At 40.3% G+C, this 23,454-nt stretch overlaps 1 protein-coding gene across 3 annotated transcripts in view; it reads right to left on the bottom strand.

Annotated features, from left to right (window-relative positions):
• The window catches only part of bicd1a (bicaudal D homolog 1a), a 227,564-nt gene that overhangs the window by 65,244 nt on the left and 138,866 nt on the right, over window positions 1-23,454 (bottom strand). For all 3 annotated transcript variants that reach the window (XM_073059195.1, XM_073059197.1, XM_073059198.1), the window contains exon 3: window positions 10,115-10,267. In XM_073059195.1, coding sequence (XP_072915296.1) covers window positions 10,115-10,267 — 153 coding nt within the window. The remainder of the gene's footprint in view (window positions 1-10,114; window positions 10,268-23,454) is intronic.

Here is a 23,454-nt window from a genome sequence, read left to right as displayed (position 1 = left end):
ACACAAGGCCTGAAGCCTAATAGCTGGAGTGTCACCAGGCAGGCAGAGGCGAAGCTGGCTCCCAAACCAAGATCATCAGTTTAACAGGGATGTTAGCAATGTACCCAACTGTCAAAATACTGGTGAGCTCATCAGCTAGATGATCACGTTAAACTGGTCTGGTACACCACAGACAGGTGCTGATGTTGGTTCCTGGAGCTTTAGTCCTTCTGTGCTAGATGTCCATGCAGTTTAATACTTTGTTAATGGCATAGGAACCAGTGGTGGAACCAATGAAATTGCTGGAAGCTTCCTATACTGATTTTTGTCTCAGCAATATATTGTGCAAGAACATGATACTCCCAGTAAGCACTGATTTTCAGAAAGCCTCATTTGCAGCAACTCCATTGTTAGTGTATGAGTAAATTAACAGAGCATATCCCAACTATACCTGATATGTTTGCTGAGTGGTCATAACAGTTATAGAAAGTAGTAAAGGTGTTAGGCTCAGAGCATTATTTTATATTGACAATGCTGCCACTAGGTTTTACATTTTCAGAGGACAGCTGTGTAGAAGACAACATAAGTTTGGAAGGGGAATGGATTATCAAATATTCTGGCGCAAATGAAAGAGAGACCCGAGTGTTGATTTACACCCAATTAGCTTAATACTTTTTCTCAGTTGCAATGAGTGTATGGTTTTGTAGATTTGCTACAATTAATTTTTAAGTCTTGTTTCCAAACCTTGATATCACTTAATGAAATTGTTCCTTCTCCTCCAAATAAATGGTCAGTAAAAAGATGGAATCTCTCTCTCTATTTCTCCCTGTGCTTTCTTTACTAACTTTAAAAAACATCTAACAAATTTAACTTGCTAATATTTTTTAAACTGTTCCCTCAAATTACTATACCACCAACATTCAATTTACTGAGTAATATTCAACTATCCTTCCAAATTGTTATGTTACATTGAAACATTAGTGAATTTGCTGTACAGCTAGATAAAGGTGCACCAATGAAAATCTGTGTTCCTTTAATAACCTCACCTTCCCCCTCACCTGTCACCTGCCTGCTTGTGCTCCTCCTCCTCCCCCTCCCATCTTTTTATTCTGGCTTTTGCCCCCTTCCTTTTCAGTCCTGATGAATGGTCTCAGCTATTCATTTCAACTAACAATTATTCATTTGCCTCCATGGATGCTGTCTGAGGGGTTAAGTTCCTCCAGCATTTTGTGAGTTACTGTGTGTCTGTGTTCCTCTGACGTTGTGAATACAAATTCTTTAAAACATATACTTTGGTTATTTTAAGAGTAACTGATCTTTTCATACCCCTGATTTTAATAACATGGCTATGCTAGAAAACCTGACCTAAGTAGAACTTTTTTTATGACCAGACAACAATTCTTCATGGTTCAATTTGAGACAGAAATGACCATTTCTCTTTTATTGATGCTAACAGATCTGCTTTATGTTCCATTATATTCCACTCCTATTTTAGAAGAAGGCAAATTCTACTGTCAATGTCTCTTCGGTACATAAGGAACTAGGACTATAGTAGAAAGGCAGAAAAAAAAAATCAGAAGTAGCTTAATACATTAATTTTGCTCTTGATGAAAAATTGCTCAAAGTTTTATTTTCCATAGTATGTGTAATGTTTAATCTTCTGGCTACATTTTTTTAAATGTTAACTTGATGTCCTCTGTTGTCTTATTTTGACATTTTTGGAGAAGTTAATGAAAATAATCGATTGGCATGTACATCACACGTCACTGGACTGCAAGCTGGGAACCACGTTGTGTGCACGGCTGAACCTCTGCCTGAAGGACACTGACCCTCCAGTTGTGCTGTACTTACAATCTCACCAGCAGTACCTCGTGTCTTAAAGTTAACTCACCTAAAATAGTCATGCAGAACACAAAATCATGAAGCCTGCTTTGTGATCACAATAAGTGATCATTTCCAGACATCTGATAAGCTGCTGCTTCTGTGCACATGAACACCAGCCAGTAAACAAAACTCATTACTTTTAAAATAAAACATAACTTGAGAAATGATTGCATGAATAACATTCAAAAATCATGAAGTTTTCTTTTACCCCCAAGGAGAAAGATCGGTTATCTTTACGGTGCAGCACACAGAGACAGCTAAAGCAGATGATTAGCGGACTAATTGACTTTTAGGGTTACCTCGGGGACATCAACTTTTTCCAACATCTGCTCTGTGCTTACGTGGACCCGAATCTCTTTCACTTCTTAAGAGAAAGTTCATTATTTCTCCAAGGGTGAGAAAAATGGGAGTGACTCTCAATACAATGACCTTTAGAGCAAATATCTGATTTTTTTAAAAATGATTTTCTTTGCAAGGACATTTTCCACAAATGAAGCAGAGCACTCCTCACTGGAACACATTTTATAAAATCTGTAGTAACAGGAGCAAACTTTTAATAGTGTGATACATTTTCTGACAAAGATTTCCCTCCCTACTCACCACCAAAGGGGGCAAAAGAGAAGGAAGAATGCTGAGAGGGAAAAGGAAGGAGGGGCACTCATCCAAGGAATTAGGAATATTGGCAGAAGGTGAAGTCACAAACTGTCAGCTCAATGCAAAGGGAAGCAAGACTTTAGAATCCAGCAGTGTATGTAAATTAGCAAAGCCGTGTTAGTGATGTGACATTCTGAACAATCACCAGAACAACTGAATTTTACATCCATATTAATAAGAATTTTATAAATATTTGCAAATAATGAATATTAAAATGTTTTGTATTTTTTAGCAAGTAATGAATGGTGAAGTTGGAATAAAGGGGCAGAGAAAAGCAAATCTTGCCATCTGGATTTGATTGCTTTTAGAGTGATATATGGATTATTGAGATTGAAGTGGGCACTCAAGAAGTATTCTTTTATGACAAGAATTGCATTAAATGTTTCCTGTTTTCTGATTCCTAGATCTCAGCTCAACTATAATCAGGCATTTCAGACCTACAATTGCTATATTTACAAGCTTATCAGTGATGCCTGCGCTTGGGAATACAAGATTTAGTCTCTCAACCCCATTCACAAAAAGATTGTCGCTGATCTGATATCCCAGCCCATAAATTTGCCCTATGTCTATTGAACACAAATAATAATGCCAACTAATCTAGAATTAATTTCAGGTTGAGGAAGGGAGTTCCAAACTTTTCTCATTCTTTGCATGCCAAGTTCTTTCAAATTTTAGTAGAAGACCTGGCTCTAATTCAAACCCAGATACCAATCTGAGACTCACAAGTAAGCAGAAAGAATTTTTATTTATCTACCCACTGGGTAGGCAATTCCTCAATATCTTGAAAACTGCAGTAAATTTAAATTTGGTTCCCTCTAAGGTTTGTGTATCTTTGATAACATGTGGTGCCCAGAACTACAGATGGCACACCTGTTGTGTTTTAACCATGACTTTTAACAGCTAATGCATGGCCTACACACAAATGTATTAGGGTCCAGAGATTCCCCCAGATTCTACTAATCACCCATACACTTAGGGCATTTTACCATTGCCAACTAAGCTGCACATCTTTAGCATATGGAATTCCTTGTCTGCCAGCTTTTCATCCTTCACAAAATACTCCATCATTTTTGGTCAAAAGTGAATGACTTCATATTTGCTTTCCATCCTTTGTGTTTTTCTCAAATGGCTAATATCTTCAATTTGATCACATCTCCACATCTTACATTGTTCCCCTCTATGTCATTGCCAACTTTGGTTAAGTGTCCATATTGCTTATGAATCAGATGCATAACTAAGGCTCAATAAAGATACTTACAGATCACCACTAACTATCTGTTTCCATCAGTTATTAATCATATCCTGCTACCAATTTCCTACCCATCTTCAAATTTTGCTAACAGCCTGTTTTGTGGGTTTCATCATATAGTTTATGGTAATCTGTTTAAATGGCACTACAAGGCAGTTTCCTATTGACCTCTTTAATCCGCTCTTGAAAAATTAAATCAAATTTTTTGAGCATGACCTAAGCTTTACGAATTCATCCCTGTTCAATGATGTTTGAAAAATGTTATGTCTTCATTTTGCTTCCATAATTATTGGGATTACTGATTTCCTGCTTTCCATCTTTTGCTCTTGTTAAATAGCACAGTGATCTGAACAGTTTTCTACTCCATTGGAACATTCCCAACTAGACAGAGATGTTTGGAAAATTGTCAGGATCTCAGCAGAAAGTACAGGACACATTTTGGACCTTGCACTTACTTCACTCTTCATTACCCAAGCGTTTAAAAAAAAAAGGCAAAAATATTTCAGTATTTTAAAATTACAGTATTAGAAGTGAATTGTATAGTTCATTTACATATGTACAACCTTTTTAAAATTGAAGTTAATTACTTGCTCTCACCATGTTGTTACTGGGAACAATAGTGATGGTGCAAATCACTTGCATTATTGTATCAGACCAAATGTTAAGCAGTTCCTTCTAAGAGACAAACAGATACTTTATTGAACTATACAGCAGAGTGGTGAGATTATTTTGTGCACAAAATTTTCAGGATAAGCAGTAACACTTAACAAAGGCAGCATGGGGAAAACAGTGGGTCAGTTAATCAATGCTATTCTAATGTAATTATTGTTGCAACTACCTGGGAACAAATAAACTGTCCACTCTTTTAACAGGTGAAAGACTGAAGGCACAGCTACTGTAAGAGGGAATGAAATAAGCCTCTTTAGAGAAGCTCGGGATCATTTTAATTGAAGGTGGGGGGAAGAATGATTACCTGGTTTTCATTTCCACTGAAGTCAATGTTTAGGTAATTCGAGAGAAATGTTTTGCAGGTAGCTTTGAAATAGTATCTGTTACAGTATCACTCATTAAACTTCCCCCAGTTTCCTGAGTAAATGTAGGAAATCCTTCAAAAAGGTTAATAGAATTTTGAATTTTATGAATAAACATGTAACCTTCCATTGCATGTTTAAAAAATATTGCACGCCAAATTTCAATAATTTGGAGAAGTCACTTCAGCTAGTGATCTTTTTGGTGAATGTTCCACTTCTGGATCTACACATGTCCTTTCATCAAACTAAGTCCTACAAGTAATCAGCCTGAAGTGAAGGACAAGCCCCTCCCATAGCAGCATAAGAGAAGCACAGTGCATAATCTAACAACAGCCTTCTGCTCTCGTGATATCACTCACACTTTTTCCCATGGAGAGATAGAGTGCAATGACCTGCATCAGAAGAAATGTAATTAGGAATTTACAAAAGAGAAGATGCACATTTCATACACAATACAAAAAATGGAAACAAGACCATAAACACATTTAAAGAGGTGACAGCACATCTCACAGAAATGGTATTCTCTCTTCGCATGCAATTTATGATCAGTGTTTACAGTTCACAATATATAAAAGATTAATTTTTTTGGCTAAACACTTCTCCTTTGCTCAGTTAACTGTTGGGAAACAATTTAGCCAGGGTCATCAAGGTCTTAGACTCTGCCCAGGACTAAACATTAATTAAAGCAATTGTTTAAAATGAATGATTAATATGTCTGCTTAAATATACAAAATGTTAATTAATCATCCACATGAAATGAATAAAGTTGCAAGAGATTAGATCAAAGTCTGATCCATGCCCTAGAATTAAATCAATATTCTGAGAAAGCAAGTTAGATGTAACATGGGAATATAATGACTTCTCTATTTTATCCATTATTTTTAGAGCAGCTCATTAAAAATCTGTGGAATTAATTTAATGTAAATTGAGTAACTGCATATTCTTAGGTACAAAACAGGTAAGTCTTGCATATGTACTTGCAAATGGTATTGGTTCAATAAAATGTCCACTGCTCTAAAGCCTTCCTTCAATTCCTATCACCATTCACTTTGGTGATATTTTAAGTTCACTAGAATTCATGGTTGACAGTGAACAACGTAATAGATATACACTATAATGTCAAATCTCCTGGTAAAAAAAAAATCACAAAAAACAAAACTCCTTTCCTTGTATTTTCTGGTTCCTGCTCCCATTTGAGTTTTCTTCCTTCACTTATGCACTTTTCTCTAATGCTCTCCATGAATGACAATCAAAAAAAATATCGACAACATTTTTCTTCGCTATTCTTGGCCCCCAATTTGAGTCAGAACTCATTTCATCGCTGAGTGATAGAATCAGGGCAAAATCATCTTCGTTGACTCAGCATTTTATTCCTGCCACTTGGAACATACAGCTACTGCTTGTCACTGCCTGGAAGTCAGTGACAAGCATTTAACATGCTGTAAATCAAATGGGAGAAATGCATTGACATTCTGACTCTATAGTGTGCAAAGATGCAATGTGAACAATAGTGAAGTGGGAATTTGCTTTACCTAATTGACATGAATGGAAATGAAAACTGGGCAGTGACAAAGGCTGCCTGCTAATCCTCTGGGGGTGTTTAAGCTTTATCTTTTCCTCATTCTCCCATATTTTAGTATAATTTAGTATATTTTAGTAAAATTTAAAAAATTGTTAGTGTGTACTATGACTTTATATTTCTGATTTACAGCCTATTCCACCATCACACTGTGCACTAAACAAAGTGAGAGGTTAAAAGATTCAAAGATCACCTTTTTTTTAATTATAGATATCAGATGGGCATTTTACCATGCAATTGTATTTATTTATGTGTGAAAGGGGAAAGAAAGTATGTCTAAAAGTCTACTCCAACAGTAAAATTCCAATAATCCAGCAGTTCAGGAATTCAGTGGTGCTGGACAAGCAAATTTTCTGGACAACCAGATGCTATTTCTATTAATATCCCATAGACTTTTAATTTGTTTTTTTTTTAAAGATGTTAGCAGTATTAGAATTAATTTTAACACAAGAACATCCACAGATGCTGGAAATCCAAAGCAACACACACAAAATGCTTGAGGAACTCAATAGGTCAGGCAGCATCTATGGAAATGAATAAACCATTGACATTTCGGTCCAACGCCTTCTTCAGGACTGAAATGGAAAGGGGGAGATATCATAATAAAGAGAATAAAAGTTGGAATAAATTTTGCAGTGAACTATGTAGGGGTGCATGAGAACCAGAGCTCCAGTCAGTAGAAAGGAAATCATCGAGAAATAGAATTTGGTGAGACAGATACTGAGCCAATGGGATTTACAAATGGCCAGAGAGTGTATTATTGGAATTTTACTGCCACATGTTTTACGAATGCGAAAGAGGGGAAGGTAGTTAACACAATCTCTAGAGTAGGATGTCATATTAAGTTTGCCAGTGAGGCTATAACCTTCTGAGACTGCACGTTTACATTGATGATCATATGCATCAGGCTTTGGAAAATCCACCACTGGCTATATGAGAACAGCTTTGAGGAGAAACTCAGTAAGCATATAACAGCCTATCTGAGCATTATAATAGACCACTCAGTAGCCACCAATCACACCTTCCCCCAATCCCATCCCAACTGAGATCACTGTTTTCTATCCTTGAGAATGATTACCATCTGACTGAAAGCAAGGCTTACTAAACAGGGTGACCTCTGGGAAGAGAGATTGCTCAAGTTGTATAGTGTGACTGCTTCTGGGAGGGTGGAGTTCTCAAGAAGGGAGGATTGTGTGCAGGAGTGGGAGGATTATTGAAAAACTGGCATATTGAGTTACTAACATGGGTGACAAAGTTGGAGGCATGAAGCCATGCATTGAAACAAGGACTTCACAATCCTTTTGACAGCTATGAAGAACATGGAGAGCAACACATTACCTATTGAAGTAAGGATTATTTCAGCACCTCAATTAATTTTCACCAAATTACAAAAAGTTGGAACGAGGGACTGCAAAATTAAAAATCCATAAAGCCCACATCCATTAATTTTAATAGAAAACATCTTTAGATCAATCATATGTAGGACAAATCATATTGTCTGTCTATTCACTACCCACGTATTCACTGTCAGTTTCAAATGGATAAATTACAGAAAGGGGACTTCTTCAATCAGTTCATCCTGACTTTTGATCTTAACCAATTTCACATAAGCTACAATTCAATTTATATCCAGAAATATAGGGCTTTAAATTCTAGATATGGGCAGCAATAGGTTGACTTTCGGTATAAAGGCAACTCTTGGGAAAGGTATATCACTAGATGGTGCATTATGAAGCTAACAGCAACCATTGTTATTATGGAATTAATCAGACCGCTCCTTCCATAGTCTGTTAAATGAGGTAAAATTCAGAGGTCCTGCCTCTCCATAAATTGAATGAGTTACCCTATTAAAATCTCAGAAATCCTTGAGACATAAATTTGCAAAATTTATTCACTAGATAACCTCAATTTATTCCAGAGAAAGTTAGAGCTGAGATATTCGGGAGCAACTGCTTTTTTTTTTAATTGTCAAGCAACATTAATAATATCAGAAAAAAAATCATCTTAAGACTTTGATTAATAAGTTTAAGAAGTTGCACTTTTTCTTTCTCCTTATACCATCACACTTAGCCCCTTTGCTTTCACGTTGAAACTGTATTTCCTATATGTCCCAGTGTAGATCCTTCATTCCTACAGTTCACTACTCATGCAAGTCATGGGTATTCTGTGTGAGTGCCACAATGAATGAGAAGCCCAAACTGATAGCAGGATGCTGTTCAAGACCTCTTTACCACCTTCTGGCAGTGGAGCCCAGTAATTGATGGAAGGACATATAGAAAGCAAAGGTTTGCTCCCTCTTCCTCTGCCAATGTTGGGGTCAAATTCTGGGTGATACAAGGTACCTTAATTGTCCCTTAAAATGACAGGGTATTAAAGTCGATTTAAAATTTGTGGTTTCTACATGTGGCCAACATTTTGTCCTATAAGCATCAAAAGTATCTAAATTCCTAGCTGAAACAGATAATGACACTTTAATGCTTGAGAATATCAGTATGTTATATCGTTGTCATTTATCATGTCATTTGTGCAAACATTTCTGTTCAATCAGCAGGGTAAGGGTTAAGTTGATATTGTAGTAGGCATCATTCACGAGCCTATTTAGGAATATTTGCCATTGCTCAGCATTAAGTAGCATTGCTTTTCTGACCATAACTGTTGCATATCAAAACCTTGCATAAGGCATCTGATCAATCTAGTTTCTTCTGTTTCTTGAGTCCCCCCCTCCCCTCCCCACTTTACTGCTGCATAAAGCTCAGTATTTGTCATGGTGTATTTGCGTTGAACTGCTCTGAGAATATTGTTGCATCAAAAAATAAACACCAGGATATCCTTAGGACTGTTTCTAAAACCCGCCTTAAAATTTCTAGCAAGCAAATTTACTTTGTCCACTGAATATTTAATAGCCACCCAGAGATGAAAATTGAAATGTCGGTTACCTTAATTTAATAAGTTCCCCCAACTAACTTATGAAGTTTGCGCATACTGCCATTGGATACTTGATCTGACAAGCAACCAACATCATTAAAGCCCTTTTCAGATATTCCTCCAGTTTTGTTACAGTTAAGTATGCTTTGGATGAAGAGATGGACTCTGCTTCATTTTGCTCAGAAATCTGGCATCTATTGAACCACAAATCACATATTAAAAGAATAAACTAGAAGCATATATACTAAATGAATATAAAAAGACTGAGGGAGATCAGCAATATTTTTCTATCTGTAACCTGAAGCGTTATGTCTAGACGTCAGACTCAATATTGAAGCTACATAGTTTTCTGCACCTCAAAGTGGATAAATCTTCTTGTAAAAACTTCAAGAATTTTATATAAATTTATGTGTGGATTATTCTTGTTTATTAAACCCTTATCATGTTGAATGAGCAGAAAAAATGTTTTGCATAATACTTTAAGGAATAACAAATTGAACTCCTTTATAAAATAGTACTTCTAGTTCAATAGCTCACAGTATCTATACCACTGGGGTCCATACAGTGTCTTTGTAAGTGTTCTGCACCTTTAACCTGCTGACTCTGCATAAGTAGTAATAAGCAGGCAAAAGTAAATTTAATTACAGATGTACCATAGCTAATACTTGACCAACACATGCAAAAGAAAATCAGAAAAGTTCACAAGAGGAACTGAAATGCAGCTGTTTTAAGTCTAACAATTGCAAACACGTTTTATTTTTTATTGTACAAGTTGTTGACAGAATCTAATGGATCCGTACCAGTACCACATACCTGATTTTGCTTAAGGGTTGAGACAAGCTTTTGTAGAGTGATGTTCTCCTCTTCTAACTCAGTGTAGTCCTGCAGTAGTCGCGTTTCGCGAAACTTGTATTCTCGAATCTCATCTTTCATTCGTATTCGCTGTAGCTCCAACATTTCGTTATTCTTAGTAGGAAATAAGAAAGACAAAGATAAGCTGATTCATTCTACTTACTGAGCTGCCACATCCCTGAGGCAATATATTTGATGGGCTTCCTTTTCACTTTAGGAAGAGTGAAATTATCTGAAGAACCATACACCATTTTGGTCACAATAGTGACACACAAATACTGCAAAACCTGATTCAATTACCCTTTGTCTGTATTAATAAATGTGGATAAAGTTGTAAACTAATTTCTCTCAGAGTTGATGCCAGTTAGAAAGAAACAAGAATGATTGCTATTTAACTTTTAATACAAGCTGCCTTTGGCTTGAATTTCCAAGACACGTTGACCATTCAATTAATTTTATTTTCCAACAGAGACTTTCCTTGTGTGATGTCATAATTGAAAACTAAAAGAAGAAAAATAATTTTCTTAAAATAACATTTTATCTCCAACATTATCCCCTGAAGAGTAACTTCCTGAATCAGCACTGCAGCTTCCATATTACACTTCTTTACATTCTCCAAAGACGTGTCCAGGACTACTGTCCATACATTTGCACTCACTAATAAGTCATTACTATACAGTATGTCTGGGGATCTTTCTTGCCCTTAGTTCAACAGTATAAAAGGCGACTATTGGATGTCTATCATTCCTCCATCTGAGATGTTTTAACTCAGCAGAAACGGGGAATTCATTAGGCTTCTTTCTGAGCCAGATCGTACATACGTTTAGGTAGAGGAACCCAGTCCTCATATCTCATCTGCAAATAGTGATGATATTCTATATTGTATTTATGCTGCAAAATAAATAACTTCAAGATTCTGGTGCTCTAAAAGTTGCCATTCCTCGCAAGCACTTTAAAAGACTTCATTATGGTTTAAATTGTGCCATAGATTTATTGGCTACCTCACAAGCCAAGTTTTGTCATTCAGTGCATTTTGTATTTGAACAGGTCAGTACTTTGTTGGACTGTATGTTTATCAACCAGTGATTAAAAAGTAAACTGCATTCTTGCTCTTGAGTCAGAGACTGTCTTTAATTTCATTTAATTCCATTTGGGACTGTGTACTAAGGACCTCATTTTATTGAAGTCAGCTTGGGTCGACCAACAATGTAAGGAGATATTTAAAAATAATTTCAGAAACAAAGGGCATATAGGCTCAATGAATTTAATTCCCTCTCAGGTGACTATCCACCATTTCAAGAAACAATTTTGTGAACCTTAGCTGCACTTTGTCAATGATTAGGTAGAGAATCCGGAACTGTGGACCATATTCCAGAAGTGGACTCATCAGGATCCTATCTAATAACAGTAAGATGTTGCAAAAACAGTTGCCTTCCTAACTGTCCATTGTACTTGCTTGTTAACTTTCAGAGATTTGTGAACAAGGACCATTTACTCGAAAAACCCACCCCTTTCGACGTTTCATTGTCTAAACAAAATTCCTTCTTTCGACCAAAGTTGTCCATTTCCCGGTTTTCCACATTACATTTCACCTGCTATGTCCTGGCATTCATAGAACTTGTCCATTTCCAGCCCCTCCCCCTCAACACACCTCTTTTCCATCCTTTTTGTAGCTTATACTGCCAAATAACTTTGTATCATTAATAAACATGGATACATTATAATTGATTTCTTCATCAAAATTATCAATATCTTTGATATCCCATATCACAACCACTCAAATCAAAACTTACTTATTTACTCTTATTCTATTTTCAAGCCATTAACTAATTATTATTTCTAAGTGCCATGTTACTCCTTCCTTAATACTTGATTTTAGCCATTTTTCATACTAATCTAACTGATGCTAATCTAACTAATCTATATATATAAGTTCACTGTTTCCTTTTTCCCTCCTTTCTCAAAGAGTGAGGCTACGTTGGTACCTTCCAACTGAGGGGAACTTTTGGGATTCAATATCCATGACATCCATCCATTTAAGCTCCAGATGCAGGTAATCAGGTTCTTACTGTCTTTCAGCCCCATTAACCTCTGCATTACTAATATTTTACTGGTATTAATATTTTGAGATCCTCATTCATCTTACTCTTTTAGTTCTCTGTAGACACAAGAGAACTCTGGACCAATTATTCTGGTTGTCCATGAAACCTGTGCTGGCTTTTTCCTGTGGGTTTGTACAACTCAATGGGAAGCACATTCTCAGTTGGATGGTATAAGTCATATATGTCAAACTCAAGGCCCGCGGGCCAAATCCGGCCCACGGTGGAATTACCTTTGGCCCACGAGATAATATCTAATTACTATTAAAGCTGGCCCCAGTAATCGAAGCGCCTATGGCGTATGATATGGCTAATGCTGAGTTTATTCAGGTACCAGGTTTTCAGGGTTTTTAGTGTTTATTCGGCAGTCTTCTTCATAAGAAACGGAATTTGTAAAGTGAAACACTTTGTAGTTATAGCAGAGACTGAGACACATGAGAGCAGGCTGAAAAAACGGAGGCAACGAAAGCTGCGTTCGCACGCGTCCGACTGATCCGGCCCGCATGAAGCTGCATTTTGCTCAATCCGGCCCGTGACCTAAAATGAGTTTGACACCCCTGGTATTGTGCACTGGGCAGTCAACTTCTTGGACCATTCGTGTGATCAGCAGAACAACAACCCAACCTCTTTCTAACCACATCCCGAGCTTATGGAGATGCTCCTTCTCAGATTCAGGTTCAGATTCAGTTTATTGTCATTTAGAAACCACAAATGTAATGCAGTTTTAAAAATGAGACAACGTACCTCCAGAATGATATCACAAAAGCACATGACAAAACAGACTACACCAGAAAATCCACATAACATTTGGCAATCCCCAATCCAGAGTCCGGAGAGGCTGCTGCGTATTAATATCGCGCTACCATCTTAGCGCATTCCCCGGAAAGGAGCTCCAATTCCACCAGACAGAACAAGACCAAAAACTAAAGCTACAAGACCTGCACAAAACCACATAGTTACAACATATAGGTACAACAGTGCAAACAATAGCATAATTGATTAAAAAAACAGACCATGGGTACAGTAAAAATAGTCCAAAGATGTTAAAAGACTGTAAGTTCGAAAGAAACCACCACACAGTTTCCACAAGTCCTCAGGGTCCCGATAGACTTGTCATCCCATGCAGGCAGCAGAAGGGAATACCCCCGCTATAGACTTCCACGGGCCACCGGATTCAGCCTCGCAGATGCAGCACACAATGAAAGCTCCGTCGAACCCAGCCTCGCAGACACAGCACACAGTGAAAGCGCCCTGACCGCAGCGGACTCCAAGTCCGTTCAACCTCCGAGCCTCTGACCATCCCCTCTGGCACAGCTTCTCCGAGCACCATCCTCTGCCGAGCGTATTAAGACGCCCCTGCCAACGGCCACCGGCAATGCGACCCCGAGGACTGGGGACCTATTCTTCTCAGCAGAGACCCAGACCTCACAGCAGCAGCAGCAAAGAAGGGGGCCTTCCTGGAGATTTCCAGATGTTCCTCCGTGCTCCCACGTCCGTTTTTCATCAGATTAGGATTGTGCACGGCACCCCCCTTAACAAATAACAGATATCAGCTCCGGAGTGGCCGCTGCAAGCTGCATCGTGCCGCCATCTTTAACCTCTTTAACCGTATCTACAGTTGGCAGAGACAATCTCTCACCATGACAATCTCCCCAGCTCACAGAGGCACTCCCTCTCTCTGTCTAACATTCTCTCCAGTTCAGAAAGATGCCGCCAGATCTGCTGAATACTTTTGACTTCTATTACAGATGTTCAACAATTGTAGTATTTTGCATTAGGATCATGTTGATGATGGATAAGGAAAGCAGGAAGGAGAATGATGTGTCATCTCCAGATGGCATCAGACACAATCTCCACTCTATAGGAGAGTGGTCCAGTTCTATCCTTAATCTTTCCAAGTACCCACTTTTGATCATCTCTGTAGTCCCTCATCAGGACTGCTTGTCCAGGAGTGAAACATCCAACCTCCTTGTTTGAGGAGCCTCAGTTTGCCCTGCATATTCCTTCTGAGGTTGGGTTTGAGGAGATTCAAGCTTGAGCGCAAGGAATGACAGAGGAAGAGCAGAGCTGGTGAGTTGTTGGTTGTGGAGTGTGCTGCATTGTGATATGCAAGGAGGAAATTGTCTGGCTTCCGGGTCACTGTTATTATAGTGTGTTCTGCTGACATTGTTCACAGTGCGTTCTTTAGACACTGGACAAATCTTTCTGCCAAACCATTTGTAGCTGGGTGGTACAGTGCAGATGTAATATAAGACCATTTGACATAGGAGTAGAATTACCCATCTGGCCCATCGAGTTTGCACTGCCATCCACTCATGGCTGATCCTTTTTTCTATCTCCTCCACAACCCCAGTTCCTGGCCTTCTCCCCGTAACCTTTGATGCCATGCCCAATCAAGAACCTAAAAATCTTTGCCTTAAATACAGCCAACGTCCTGGCCTCCCCAGCTGCATGTGGCAACAAATTCCACAAATTCACCACCCATTGAGTAAAGAAATTTCTCCACATCTCTGTTTTAAATGGATGCCCTTCTATCCTGAGGCTGTGCCCTCTTGTCCTAGACTCCCCCATCATGGGAAACATCCTAACCACATCTACTCTGTCTAGGCCTTTCAACATTCAAAAGCAATGAGATCCTCCCCTCATTTTTCTGAATTCCAGTGAGTACAGACCCAGAGCCATCAAACGTTCCTCGTATGATAACCCTTTCATTCCTGGAATCACGCTTGTGAAACTCCTCTGGACCCTCTCCAATGCCAGCACATCTTTTCTAAGATGAGAGGCCCAAAACTGTTCACAATACTCAAGGTGAGGCCTCACCTGTGCCTTATAAAGCCTCAGCATCATATCCTTACTCTAGTATTCTCGACCTCTTGAAATGAATACTAACAAGGAGTTTGCCTACCTTACCACTGACTCAACCTGCAAGCTAACCTTCAGGATGTCCTACACAAGGACTCCCAATTCCCTCTGTATCTCAGATTCCTGGATTTTCTCCCCATTTAGAAAATAGTCCACACGTTTATTTCTACTACCAAAGTGCATGACCATGTATTTTCCAACATTGTATTTCATTTGCCACTTTATTGCCCATTCTCCTAGTCTAAGTCCTCCTACATCCTGTTTCCTCAACACTACCTGCCCCTCCACCAATTTTCATATCATCTGCAAACTTGGCAACACAGCCAACTATTCCATCATCTAAATCATTTATATACAGCATAAAAAGAAGTGGTCCCAACACAGACTCCTGCGGAACACCACTACTCTCTGGCAGCCAACCGGGAAAGGATCCTTTTATTCTCACTCATTGCCTCCTACTAATCAACCAATGCTCTAACCATGTTAGTAACTTTCCTGTAATACTATAGGCTCTTAACTTGGTAAGTAGCCTCATGTGTGGCACCTTATCAAAGGTGCAACATCCACTGCATCCCCTTTATCTATCCTACTTGTAATCTCCTCAAAGAATTCCAACAGGTTCATCAGGCAGGGTTTTCCCTGAAGGAAACCATGCTGACTTTGTACTGTCTTGTCCTGTGTCACCAAGTACTCCATCACCTCATCCTTAACAATTGACTCTAACATCTTCCCATTCACTGAGGTCAGGCTAACTGGTCTATAATTTCCTTTCTGCTGCCTTTCTCCTTTCTTAAAAAGTGAAGTAACATTTGCAGTTTTCCAGTCCTCTAGCACCATGCCAGAGTCCAATGATTTTTGAGAGATCATTTCTAATGCCACCACAATTTCTTTCAGAACCCTAGGGTGCAGTTCATCTGGTGGGCAGGTGACTTATGTACCTTTAGGTCTTTCAGCTTTTTGAGCACCTTCTTTCTTGTAATAGTAACTGCACCCACTTCTCTTCCTTCATACTCTACAACATTAGGCATACTGCTAGTGTCTTGCACAGTGAAAACTGAGGCAAAATACTCATTTAGTTGAGCATCCATATTGACACTTCCTGTCAGATTGCTGACACGTAGTAAGAGTGGGCTCCCTCACCTCCACCCCTCTGTCTTTCAATACAGGAGCCCCTCAGGGCCATGTACTAAGCCCCATCCTTTACTCCCTGTATACCCATGACTGTGTAGCCACCCAAAGCGCTATTCTGCTTTTTAAATTTGCTGATGATACTACATTGATTGGCCTTATCTCAAACAATAACTAGGTGGTCTACAGGGAAGAAGTCATCTCTCAGATACAGTGGTGTCAAGAAAACAACCCCTCCCTCAATGCTCAATGTCACAAAAACAAAGGAGCTGGTTGTGGATTACAGGAGGAATGGAGATGGACTAACCCCTATTGACATCAATAGATCTGGGGTTAAGAGCATAAACAGCTTTAAGCTCCTCGGCATCCACATCACTGAGGACCTCACATGGTCTGTACACACCAGCTGTGTGGTGAAAAAGGCACACAGTGTCTCTTTCACCTCAGACAATTGAGGAAGTTTGGTATGGGCCCCTGAATCCTAAGAAATTTCTATAGGGGCACAATTGAGAGCATCCTGATTGGCTGCATCACTGCCTGGTATGGGAACTGTAGCTCCCTTATTTGCGGGACTCTGCAGAGAGTGGTGTAGACAGCCCAGTGCATCTGTAGTTGTGAACTTCCCATGATTCATGACACTTACAAGGACAGGTGTATAAATAGGGCCCGTGGGATCATTGGGGACCCAAGTGACCCAATCACAATCTATTCCAGCTGCTACCTTCCAGAAAACAGTACCACAGCCTAAAAACCAGGACCAACAGGCTCCAGGACAGCTTCTTCCACCAGGCCATCAGACTGATTAACTCATGCTGATTTGAGAGTATTCTATGTTACATTGGCTGTTCTATTTATTATAAATTACTATGATTACACATTGCTCATTTAGATGGAGATGTAATGTATAGATTTTTACTTAGGTATGTGAAGGATGCAAGAAATAAAGTCAACTCAATTCATCTCCTTGTCCCTCATTATTATTTCTCCTGCCTCATTTTCTAGCGGTCCTATATCCACTCTCATTTCTCTTATATTTTTAACATACTTGAAAAAACTTTTACTATCCACTTTGATATTATTTGCTAGCTCACTTTCATATTTCATCTTTTCTTTTTTAATGATTTTTAGTTGCTCTTTGTAGGTTTTTAAAAACTTCCCAATCCTCTATTTCCTACTAATTTTTGCTTTCTTTTATGCCCTTTCTTTTGCTTTTACAATAGCTTTGACTTCCCTTGTCAGCCAAGCTTGTACTATTTTACCATTTGAGCATTTCTTCATTTTTGGAATACACATGTCCTGCACCTTCCTCATTTTTCCCAGAAACTCACACCATTGCTGCTCTGCTGACATCCCTGCCAGCAGCTCCTTCCAATTTAATTTGGCCAACTCCTCTCTCTGTGCCTGTAACCCAGTCGCTATGGCATTCTCCCGGGAAGGTCGTCCCCCACAAAAGTATCCAAAGAGGTATACTTGTTTTTGAGGGGAATGGCCACAGGGGTGCTCTGCTCTAACTGCCTATTTCCATTTCTCCTGACGGTCACCCAGCTACTCGTCTCCTGCCACTTCAGGGTGACTACTTCACTGTAACTTTGATCAATTATCTCCTCACTCCCCTGTACAAGCCGAAGCTCATCCAGCTGCTGCTCCAGATCCCCAACATGGTCTTCAAGGAGCTGCAGCCGGATGCACTTCACGCAGATGTAGTTCCCCAGGAGACTCTGGGTCTCCCAGTTCTCCAACATCCGGCATGAAGGGCACACCACAGCCATTTAAATGATACAGTAAGAGAGGGGGAAAAAAACAAAAAGGAAATCTTAACAGAAGCTTTACACAGAGTCAACGCCTCCTCCAAGCCGAAGCCTGGTTTGAGCCAAAGCCTGTCGCTCCTACTCTCACTACTGGCCTCTTCCCGATAATGGCCACCCTGACAATGGCTCTGTTGACGCTGCTGATAGGCCACGTACAATGGACAAATGCTCTCGAAGCTCTTTTTTTAAATAACTGCCGTCGACCTGCGAGAAATCCCTCTTGGTAAAGCTCTGTTGGCACTGCTGATAGGCCACGTCCTACATCCTATTCCATTTATTTTCAGGAATGACTGATACTGTTACACAATGAACTGTGGTCATTGTCACTGACTCAGTGATCTGGAACATCAATCCATGAGAAGAGGCTTCTCAACACATTAACAGTGTGCGAGGCTGTGGTGGAGACTATTGGGAACAGTTCTGGCCACTTTGTAGCTGCATCCACTACTACCAAGAAATTTGTGCCCATGAATGGTCTGGCAAAATCCACATGAATCCTCTGCCAAGGCAATGCTGGCCTTTCCCAGGAATGGAGAGGTGCTGCCCTTGGCATCTTCTGGACGTGTTGGCAACCCAAACAGTGCATGGCAAACTGCTCGATCTGCTGATCTATCCCAGACCACCAGACAAAGCTTTGAAACAATGCTTTCATTTTGACCACACTTAGATGACTGGCATGTAGATCCTCCAACAGTTTAGCTCTCCGCTTGGACGGTACAACAACTCTCAATCCCCACATAAGACAAGCCCCCTATCAAGGGGAAGTTCATCCCAGCACAGGTAAAAACAGGGGGCCTGGAATTTCTGTTGCACATTCTGGCTATGGGTTGCCATGTAGACCTGAAACAGTGTGGGGTCTTTTCCGGTTTCCCTTTGGATCATCTCTGCCATAATAGAGGGACTTTCGATCTGCATTAGGGAGAATACTCTTTTGTAAATTTTTCAGATATTTCCTTTTTCAAGGGTAAACTGGACAAACCATCAGCTTTCTCATGATTAATTATCCTCTTGAATTCAGCCTTGTAATTGTGTCCTCCAAGAAACAGAGCTGATCTGTGCTTTTGCTCTAGGTAGAACACTACTGTTGATTGAAAATAGTGATTGATGATCAGTAATGAGGGTAAACTCTCTCCCGTACAAGTACTGGTTGAAATGGTTTACACCTCAAATGTCTCAAATATCCTCTGACAATCTGTGTGTAATTTCCCTCTGCAGTGGGAAGGGCATGTAATGCAAAGGCTATAGGAGTTCACTTCCATCACTCATATGTGACCTGACTTCACCTATGCCATAAGCCAAGGCGACCAAGTCAAGCTTCACTGGGTGATGTGGATCATAATGTGTGACTACAGTGTCTGATGTCACCATTTCCTTTCCCTTTTGGAAAGCCACCTCACACTGCTTTGACCACTGCCATTTCTTCCCAATCTGTAATAATGAGTTCAAGGGATAGAACACAATAGCCAGGTTTGGCAGGAACCTGTTACAGTAACTGACAAAACCTAAGAAGGACCACATCTGTGCCATGTCCTTTGGCCTTGGATTTTCTCAGGACTCTTGAGTAATTCTTGCGCTGTGACCACCATAAATGATACTTGGTTTAAAGAATCTACACTTGTCGTGTCATGCTTAGTCGCCATAATCTTCTAAAGGTAGGTAAAGAATTACTAGGTAAAGAAGAAAGTTTCAAAAGTTGAGGCAAGTATTGGGTAGGTCATGACAGCTGAGATCAGCCCCATGGTTTGTTCATCCTGCAGCATGTGGGAAATCAGGGATACTTCCAGTGTCCCTGACGACTATGTGTGCAGTAAGTGTGTCCAACTGCAGCTTCTGGCAGACCGCATTGAGCGGCTGAACCTGCGATTGGATTCATACTGAAGCATCCGCAATGCTGAGAAAGTCGTGAATAGCATGTTCAGTGAGTTGGCCACACCGCAGGTAAAGGCTACACAGGCAGAAAGGGAAGGGGTGGCCACTAGACAGCGTAGCAGTAGGCAGATAGTGCAGGAGTCCCCTGAGGTTATCTCCCTCCTAAACAGATGTACTGTTTTGGATACTGTTGGGGGAGATGTCTCATCAGGGGAAGGCAGTAGCAGCCGAGTTCATTGCACCATGGGTGGCTCTGTGGCACAGGAAGGAAGGAAAAGGAGTGGGAGAGCTATAGTGATAGGGGATTCGATTGTAAGGGGAATAGATAGGCATTTCTGCGGCCGCAAACGAGACTCCAGGATGGTATGTTGCCTCCCTGGTGCAAGGGTCAAGGATGTCTCTGAGCGGCTGCAGGACATTCTGGAATGGGAGGGTGAACAGCCAGTGGTCGTGGTGCACATAGGTACCAACGATATAGGTAAAAAACGGGATGAAGCCCTACGAGGTGAATTTAGGGAGTTAGGAGATAAACTAAAAAGTAGGACGACAAAGGTAATAATCTCTGGATTACTACCAGTGCCACGTGCTAGTCAGAGTAGAAATAGGAGGATATTTCAGATGAATACGTGGCTTGAAAAATGGTGCAAAGGGGAGGGATTCAAATTTCTGGGGCATTGGAACCAGTTCTGGGGGAGGTGGGACCGGTATAAACAGGACGGTCTGCACCTGGGCTGGATTGGAACCAATGTCCTAGGGGGAGCGTTTGCTACTGCTGTTGAGGAGGCTTTAAACTAATGTGGCAGGGGGATGGGAACAAGTACAGAGAGTAAATGAGGGTAGAAAATGAGGGTAGAAGCAAAAAGTAGTAAGGTGAAAATAAAAGTGGCAGGCAGGCAAATCCAGGGCAAAAAGCAAAAAGAGCCACTTTTCAACATAATTATATAAGGGCTAAGAGCGTTGTAAAAACAAGCCTGAAGGCTTTGTGTGTCAATGCGAGGAGCATTCGTAACAAGGTGGATGAATTGAATGTGCAGATAGTTATTAATGAATATGATATAGTTGGGATCACAGAGACATGGCTCCAGGGTGACCAAGGATGGGAGCTCAACATCCAGGGATATTCAATATTCAGGAGGGATAGACAGGAAAGAAAAGGAGGTGGGGTAGCATTGCTGGTTAGAGAGGAGATTAACGCAATAGAAAGGAAGGACATTAGCCTGGAGGATGTGGAATCGATATGGGTAGAGCTGCATAACACTAAGGGGAAAAAAAACGCTGGTGGGAGTTGTGTACAGGCCACCTAATAGTAGTAGTGAGGTTGGGGATGGCATTAAACAGGAAATTAGAAATGCGTGCAATAAAGGAACAGTAGTTATAATGGGTGACTTCAATCTACATATAGATTGGGTGAACCAAATTGGTAAGGGTGCTGAGGAAGAGGATTTCTTGGAATGTATGCGGGATGGTTTCCTGAACCAACATGTCGAGGAACCAACTAAAGAGCAGGCCATTCTAGATTGGGTAGTGAGCAATGAGGAAGGGCTAGTTAGCAATCTTGTCGTGCGAGGCCCCTTGGGTAAGAGTGACCATAATATGGTGGAATTCTTCATTATGATGGACAGTGACATAGTTAATTCAGAAACAAAGGTTCTGAACTTAAAGAAGGGTAACTTTGAAGGTATGAGACATGAATTAGCTAAGATAGACTGGCAAATGATACTTAAAGGGTTGACGGTGGATATGCAATGGCAAGCATTTAAAGATCGCATGGATGAACTACACAATTGTTCATCCCAGTTTGGCAAAAGAATAAACCAGGGAAGGTAGTGCACCCGTGCCTGACAAGGGAAATTAGGGATAGTATCAAGTCCAAAGAAGAAACATATAAATTAGCAAAAAAAAGCGGCACACCTGAGGACTGGGAGAAATTCAGAGACCAACAGAGGAGGACAAAGGGCTTAATTAGGAAAGAGAAAAAAGATTATGAGAGAAAGCTGGCAGGGAACATAAAAACTGACTGTAAAAGCTTTTATAGATACGTGAAAAGAAAAAGATTGGTCAAGACAAATGTAGGTCCTTTACAGTCAGAAACAGGTGAATTGATCATAGGGAACAAAGACATGGCAGACCAATTGAATAATTACTTTGGTTCTGTCTTCACTCAGGAGAACATAAATAATCTTCCGGAAATAGTAAGGGACCGAGGGTCTAGTGAGATGGAGATACTGAGTGAAGTACATGTTAGTAGGGAAGTGGTGTTAGGTAAATTGAAGGGATTAAAGGCAGATAAATCCCCAGGGCCAGATGGTCTACATCCCAGAGTGCTTAAGGAAGTAGCCCAAGAAATAGTGCATGCATTAGTGATAATTTTTCAAAACTCCTTAGATTCTGGATTAGTTCCTGAGGATTGGAGGGTGGCTAATGTAACCCCACTTTTTAAAAAAGGAAGGAGAGAGAAACCGGGGAATTATAGACCTGTTAGTCTGACATCGGTGGTGGGGAAAATGCTAGAGTCGGTTATCAAAGATGTGATAACAGCACATTTGGAAAGAGGTGAAATCATCGGACAAAGTCAGCATGGATTTGTGAAAGGAAAATCATGTCTGACGAATCTTATAGAATTTTTTGAAGATGTAACTAGTAGAGTGGATAGGGGAGAGCCAGTGGATGTGGTATATTTAGATTTTCAAAAGGCTTTTGACAAGGTCCCACACAAGAGATTAGTGTGCAAACTTAAAGCACATGGTATTGGGAGTATGGTATTGATGTGGATAGAGAATTGGTTGGCAGACAGGAAGCAAAGAGTGGGAGTAAACGGGACCTTTTCAGAATGGCAGGCAGTGACTAGTGGGGTACCGCAAGGCTCAGTGCTGGGACCCCAGTTGTTTACAATTTATATTAATGATTTAGACGAGGGAATTAAATGTAGCATCTCCAAGTTTGCGGATGACACGAAGCTGGGTGGCGGTGTTAGCTGTGAGGAGGATGCTAGGAGGATGCAGTGTGACTTGGATAGGTTAGGTGAGTGGGCAAATTCATGGCAGATGCAATTTAATGTGGATAAATGTGAGGTTATCCACTTTGGTTGCAAGAACAGGAAAACAGATTATTATCTGAACAGTGGCCGATTAGGAAAAGGGGAGATGCAACGAGACCTGGGTGTCATTGTACACCAGTCATTGAAGGTGGGCATGCAGGTACAGCAGGCAGTGAAAAAGGCAAATAGTGTGTTGGCATTCATAGCAAAAGGATTTGAGTACAGGAGAAGGGAATTGAGACCGCACCTAGAATATTGTGTGCAGTTTTGGTCCCCTAATCTGAGGAAAGATATTCTTGCCATAGAGGGAGTACAGACAAGGTTCACTAGATTGATTCCTGGGATGACAGGACTTTCATATGAAGAAAGACTGGATCAACTAGGCTTATACTCACTGGAATTTAGAAGATTGGGGGGGGGGGGGGATGTTATTGAAACGTATAAAATTCTAAAGGGATTGGACAGGCTAGATGCAGGAAGATTGTTTCCAATGTTGGG

The sequence above is a fragment of the Hemitrygon akajei genome, chromosome 10 (genome assembly GCF_048418815.1).
Source record: "Hemitrygon akajei chromosome 10, sHemAka1.3, whole genome shotgun sequence".
Classification (NCBI taxonomy): domain Eukaryota; kingdom Metazoa; phylum Chordata; class Chondrichthyes; order Myliobatiformes; family Dasyatidae; genus Hemitrygon; species Hemitrygon akajei.
The sequence above is the reverse complement of the archived record's forward strand: the minus strand, read 5'-3'. Positions and strand labels throughout refer to the sequence as shown.